Source organism: Acanthisitta chloris, unplaced genomic scaffold (genome assembly GCF_000695815.1).
Source record: "Acanthisitta chloris isolate BGI_N310 unplaced genomic scaffold, ASM69581v1 scaffold6731, whole genome shotgun sequence".
NCBI classification, from domain to species: domain Eukaryota; kingdom Metazoa; phylum Chordata; class Aves; order Passeriformes; family Acanthisittidae; genus Acanthisitta; species Acanthisitta chloris.
Genome location: NW_008656399.1, coordinates 1,627 through 8,384, shown reverse-complemented (window position 1 = coordinate 8,384; position 6,758 = coordinate 1,627). Strand labels below are relative to the sequence as shown.

At 45.1% G+C, this 6,758-nt stretch overlaps 1 protein-coding gene across 1 annotated transcript; it reads left to right on the top strand.

Annotated features, from left to right (window-relative positions):
- Positions 1-5,561: 5,561 nt before the first annotated feature.
- LOC103811345 (olfactory receptor 10C1-like) lies at positions 5,562-6,491 on the top strand. Its single transcript, XM_009084312.1, has one exon. It carries the CDS (start codon positions 5,562-5,564, stop codon positions 6,489-6,491), a length of 930 nt encoding a protein of 309 aa, XP_009082560.1.
- Positions 6,492-6,758: the final 267 nt, after the last annotated feature.

The window sequence follows — 6,758 nt, the reverse complement described above, 5'->3', positions numbered from 1 at the left end:
TGCAGACCTCCCAGAGGAATTTGCAAGGTGCACAGAGAAGCAGGAAAGTAAAATTGTGGAGCTGAGAAGGGCTCAGACCTTCCTCTCTGGGTCAGCAGAGAAACACCCTGTCCTTCCAGTGCCAAAAACTCAGACTTCCTTGTAACTCCAGGCAGATTCACACCTTTTCTGAGCAACCACTTTGCAGCTGCAGGTACTTCACACCCAGGGGAGTTGGGCACCTGCGTCACTGCAGTCCTGGGTGGGACAGGAAACCACATTGCCTTTTTTATACTGCTAAACTTGCAGCAGAAATGCAGGGACCTCTTATCTCCCCAGGGCCCTCCACCCATCAGAGGCTGTGACCCTGGAGGTGACTGTGGTCACGCAGGTGGCTGGAAGGGACAGGCACAGCAATGAGGAGAGGATTTCTCCCTGGGAGTGATATCCTCCCTTCCTCAGCATAGCCCAAACCTGTTGACACACCATCAGCCAAGGGTCACAACTATCAGATTTGGTAGGATATTCCCTTCTGGCTCCTACATGTCCATGTCACTGTGAGGTGTGTCCAGCTAGCTTCCCAGCTAGCTTCTGCTTTGAGCTTCAGGGAGTTAGAAGCTTGCCTTATCTCTCAGAAACCTATTTTACTCTTTAATCTACACCACTGTGTATATCTATCCCTTCCTATATCTCCACCTAAAAACATTCCTGTTCCACTGTTCCTTGTGGAAGGTGGACATCACTAGATGCATCCTGGGCTTAGAGCACAGCTAAGGAGTGTTTTCCTGGTCATTAAGTTGTGTTGTGTGTCACTTTTGTTTGTTGACAATGAAATTGTCCTTTGCCTGTGTGCAGGCAGTTCTCTCAGGACAGAAGGTGGGAGATGGTGCAAAGGAGCTAGAACATCCAACTGATTTCACAGAGAAGTTTGATGTAATGAAAAGTGATGCAAGTCCCAGGGGGCACATGACAGAAATGATGAGGAGGTGATGAAGGAGTTTGTTGATACAGTGTCTGGCCTCAAGGAGACTCCTTTTCCTGCTCACACAGATCTCCTTAGCAGACCCTCTGAATCACTATCTGTTGGAGCATGCTGCTATCACTTCTCCTCTAAAGTGGAAAATATCCTTAAAAAATAAAAGTCCTTTCTTTCTAAATGGTCATTGTAATCTTCAACACCCACTACTCCCCTGAAACCTCTCCAATTAGCTGTACAAATCCCAAAGACTTGAAGAAAATTACAGGATTTTAATGAGCCCCATGGTGTATTTGGTTCTAAATCTGTGAATCTCAGACACTGAGAGGAGATTGAACAAACTGCTCAAGGAGGCAAAGTCAGAAGGAAATTCTGAAGTTTCTTGGAGTATTAATTGGCCCCACTGAGGACCATTACTGATAAAGCCTCCCCAAGGACTCATTAGTGCTGAAAATTAAAGGCAGTGATGAGAGGCAACATGCAGGTGGCTCTGAGGCTGAGTAAAGCCTTGATGTGTTTACCAAGCCAAACACCAAGCCCTGACCATCACTCTCCTTGTGGAAGGGAGATCCTGTCTCCTACTCATGGCTCTTCTCTGGCTGCCTGGAAGTGTTCCAGGCCAGGTTGGATGGGGCTTGGAGCAACCTGGTCTAGTGGAAGTTGTCCCTGCCCATGGCAGAGGGGTGGGACAGGGTGGTCTGTAAAGTTCCTTCAAACCCAAACCATTCTATGATTGTGTGAAGTTCTGTCTCTAGGAGGCAGAGACTCCAAGGGAGCCCTTGGCTGCAGGAAACGAGCAATTTCCTTCAGCAGTACAGCTAGGGCAAAACAAAGAGGACATGCAGTGGGTATAGAGTCATCACCAGGTCTGGTCTCTGGGACAAAGCCCTGTTTCAAGGCCAGGTGGAGGTAAAAGATATCTTTCCAAGTTTTTCAACAGTGCTCACAGTGCTGATCATTCTTGTGATCTCTTTCCATCAGCAAGACACTCACCCTGTCTTTCCCGTCTTGGTTTAGTCTTCCAAAGCTTTGTTCTTTCATGACACAGTTTTCACAGAGTACACATCCACCCTATCAAACTAGGACAGAAAAATATTCATCACAAACAGAGGGTCTGAGGTCATTCTTGAGAAAATGGCAGAGCAGTTCTGAGCTGAGGGATTTGAGAAGCATCACAAAAAATGAAAATATGGGTAGTGTCTTCTGTTAAAACCCAAAATGAGAACATTTATAATCACTTAGGCCATGTAGAAAAGACAGGTATGGAACATGGCATGCAGAGATTGATTAACAGGACCTCTTGTCTGCAGAGACATGAGAAGTTTTGTGACAAGGCAGGCACTGGCCCAAGCAATAAGCAGTGCCGATGTGATGTTGGCAAAGTCATGGGGCAAGGGCTGAAACTGGATGGAAGTCTTGAGGTTTGTGTTGCCATGGCACTGGGGGGAATATGAGGTGTACGATGTGATGTTGGCAAAGTCATGGGGCAAGGGCTGAAACTGGATGGAAGTCTTGTGGTTTGTGTTGCCATGGCACTGGGGGGAATGTGGTATGAGGTGTAGGCAGTGTGGTCTCATTCTTCCACCCAATACCCAGAAATGTTTTGTACAAACCAAGTGCACCTTCTACCAAGAAATATTCCATACAATGCACCCACAAGGAACGGAAGATTTGACCACAGTCCCCACCCACAGCACTTTGCACAATAGTGGCTAGTAATTAAAAGTACCTCAGTTTTGCATCTAACCAGGGGATGAGAATTCCATCGGAAATTGCAGGGACAGATGAGTGGGTTTGTCCTCCTTGCTCCCCCCAAGGAGGGACTTTTTGATGAGTCTTCTCCCCTGATAGTGAAGAGGATGGAAGGTGTGACAGAAGAGATGAGGTCAGGGAAGACAAATGTGTTTGTATGAAGAGAAGCCAATCTTCTGGCTGCTAAGTTGGAAATGAGAAAACATGCCTAAGAGAAAAAAAACAAAGCGAACAAGAATAGATTGAAATGGTCTGGCTGCTAAGTTGGAAATGAGAAAATATGCCTAAGAGAAAAAAACCAAAGCGAACAAGAATAGATTGAAATGATTCTAGGCCTGAAAGACACTTGCACTGAGACAGCCTGACTCAGTGTCCAGGGCTCTCCCTATGTCCTGATGGCCAATATATTCCTGCCCAGGGATGGGTAGGATGCAGAAAGATATGTTGGCCTTGGGTCTTCCCTACTTTTCTTCTGTTTAAGCTTCTGTTGTCTTCTCAGCATCAGAAGGGGATATTGAGAAGCAAGAAACCAGGATGCCTTATGTCTGCCACATGTCCAGGAAGACAAGTGGCATTGAGCACAGGAGCACAAATGGCCAGAGGGAACTTCAAAGGGCACATTTCCACGTGCTGTCAGGGCACTGAAGAGCTGAGAGCCAGGACTGAGTGACTGGAGAGAGCCTTCATCACAGGCTCTAAGTAGCCATCTCCCACATACAGCTGGGACTGCTACCTGCATGGCAGAGGCACCTTTTTTTCTCAGTAGAAAGCAGAATTTGGGTGCAAATGAGTGATGGTCCAAAGTGAACAGGGAGCCTTGAGCCTACAGCCTTGGAGTAAAAAGAAAACCCAAACCATTATTTCTCTGGCCACACATTAACTAGTCATGTAATTCTAGGCCTCTCTTTCATTCATTCATTGGGTGGAGCTGTGGATTGTTCCAGGCTACACTGAAAGATTTTTTTACTTCCTTGGCAGATCATAAGTCAAAAGGTCATAGTAGAAGCTTTGCTTCTTAAATGTTCTTCTTCCCTCTTATCCCCCTCAGGGCCTTCCAGCCTAAAAGTTGACACAGAAATGCTTTGCATTACCAGACTTCTCTGCCCCAGTGTTCTGGAGTTCAGAAGTTTGGAGCACCTGGAGGTCCATGGTGAAGGATGGAAAGATGAGTTGTGTTTTGAGGTTGGCTCTCAGTCTATCTCACACCTCCACGTGATCACACAGGTCTCAGGAGAGATCACTGTAGAGCTCAGGTGTTGACCATGTGTCTGCTCTTCATCTTGAGAGCACGTGCAATGCAACAAGGACTATGTCTCTGGGGCTGCTGAAGAAATCTCAAATACTTCAGCTCCCTCCCTGGTTTAGTAGGTGGAACATAGGACTGAGAGGAGGACTGAAGAGGTAGGTAAAAAAATCTTGGCTTAATTGTAATTTCTCCCACAGTCATTGAGTTATGATGAACAAGCTGCATTCAACTGAGTCTGAACAGTTTCTGTTGTTTCTTGAACTCAAATATCACCAAATTTCTGTGTAGAACTTAGCACACTCATTTGCAATTCAGGATCAGTGACTATGAGCCAAAGCCAATGTCAATTTTTTTCAATTTATTTTTCTCAGCTGTAGCATATCATAGAATTTCATAGAATTTCAGGGTTGGAATGGACCTTACAGATCATCAGTTTAATCTGATTCATATAAGAAATTAAAGCTACTGGTGATATGCTGTGAGTGTTTTTCCTCCTTGGTTGGGGTGGGGTTAGCAGTGCTGTTATTTGTGGTGATTTCTTTTAAAGATGGAAAGTGTTTCACTATTTACTCCATTTTAAGAGGAAGAACCCTGCATGCTAAAATTTAGCAGGATGTTTTAGAACTGGCCATCTGCTGGCTCCAGGCAGAATTTTGAGGGAAGTTAACAAGAAGATTTACAACTGGAGTGAACCAGAGAGTGCTTTGCTGTGTCTGAAGTGCAGCCTGTGCTGTGCTGGAGAGGGTATGGCCCAGGGCTGTTGATAATATTACAAAATATTCTCAAATAATTCTACTTCTGATTGTGCACATTGGCAGAATGGCACAACCACTGGACTTATGCTTTCCTTTCCACATATGTATTCCAGGAGACACTTGGTACAACTGGTTTCACCTCATTTTAGGCACTGATAGACATCTGTACCTGAACTGACTGTTAAGACACCTGTGACCATTGTTCATTTTAGGCTTTCATCTCAGAACAAGACAAATTTGTCCTCTGAGGTGCCGCTGATGCTCTCCTCAATTTACCTCTGTATAAATCAGCTGAGGCAAATTGCAACCCTGAACAAGCTTTTAGAAAACTACAGATTCTTTGAGCCATTTTCCCTTTCAGCTCAGGAGCTGATCTGAAGCTTCTCTTCACTGAGGACAGACCACTTTAAAGCCTTGTAGGCATGATCATTATGAAGTGCCCTGGGGGGTTACAGCATCTTTCTTAACCCATTTTATCTGATCATGACTGGGATTGGTTTACCCAGAACTCTGTACCTAGGAGGACAATTTAACCCCAAATCCTTCAGAGGTTAACTGTTATTCTGAGAGGACACATACAGAACGCAGACATCGTACCAGGTTAGTATCAAATAGGTGGGAGGATGGAAAAAAAGACTTATGGGCTTCTGGGCAGGTTGGGTGGAATTTGTCCTCTTGCTTTAGGGCTGAAATTGTCTCTCTGAATTTCATATAAGCTGCTGCTAACAACAGAGATCTATTTGGTTTGACTTGAGGCATGTACCATACTCCTTCACTATTGTCACTGTGTCTTTATTGTTCCAAGATGAAATCCTCTGAGGAAGGGACACCTGGAAATCAGACTTCTGCCATCATGTTTGTTATTGTGGGTTTTTCTCACCAGAAAGATCTGAAAGTCATCTTCTTCATCCTATTCCTATGTATTTACATCATCACAGTGCTGGGAAACCTAATTATTCTGCTTGTCATTAACATGGACCCTGCCCTCCACGCACCCATGTATTTCTTCCTCAGGAACCTGTCATTCCTGGAGATCTGCTACACCTCTGTCACTCTGCCCAGAATGCTGGTCAACCTCCTCTCAAGTGATACATCCATCTCTTTTGCAGGTTGTGCTGCACAGATGTATTTCTTTTTGTTCTTTGGGGCAACCGAGTGCTGCCTCTTAGCTGCTATGGCATATGATCGTTACAGAGCCATTTGCAACCCCCTGCATTACATGGACATCATGACCAGGAAGGTATGCATGCAGCTGGCTGCTTCCTCGTGGATATGTGGCAACCTGGTGGCCCTTGGACACACTACATTTATCTTCTCTTTACCCTTCTGTGGCTCCAACGTGATCAACCATTTCTTCTGTGAGATCCAGCCAGTGCTGATGCTGGTGTGTGGGGACACTTACTGGAATGAGGTGCAGATCATTCTGGCTGCTGCTTTTGTCATCCTGGTGCCTTTTGTGCTCATTTTGGTATCCTATAGCCTCATCATTTCCTCCATCCTCAAAATCAAGTCAGCCAAGGGAAGGTATAAAGCATTCTCCACTTGTTTCGCACACCTCACTGTAGTGACATTATTCTATGGGACAGCTGTGTTCACCTATATCCGACCCAAATCCAGCTATTCCCTGGATGTGGACAAAGTGCTCTCTCTGTTCTATTCTGTGGTGACCCCTATATTGAATCCTGTTATCTACAGCCTTAGGAATAGGGAGGTGAAAGGGGCTCTCTTTAAAATGAGAATGAAGCTGTTTCACTCCATTCCTAGGCCAGTTCCCCTCAGCTGAACAACCATCCACATATATCTCACCTTAAATCATGCACCAACACATTGCCAGAGGGATATAGGAAAGATCAGTGGCAGGACTTAAGGCTAAGAAGGCATTCATCTCACCTGAGTTCAAAAAGAGTCATTAGTTGTTCCTAGAGAATATCACCTTCGCTTTTCATCTTCCCACTGGGCATAAGAGTTCAGCTTGAAGGGTTTATTGTTTACTGAAAAACAAGTCTATCAAAGGTATGGGCAGATGTTCCAAGGGCCTTATGACTCCTTG

Excerpts from the sequence above, each read along its gene's own strand:
- LOC103811345 (XM_009084312.1), top strand. The coding sequence starts at position 5,562 with ATGTTTGTTATTGTGGGTTTTTCTCACCAGAAAGATCTGAAAGTCATC.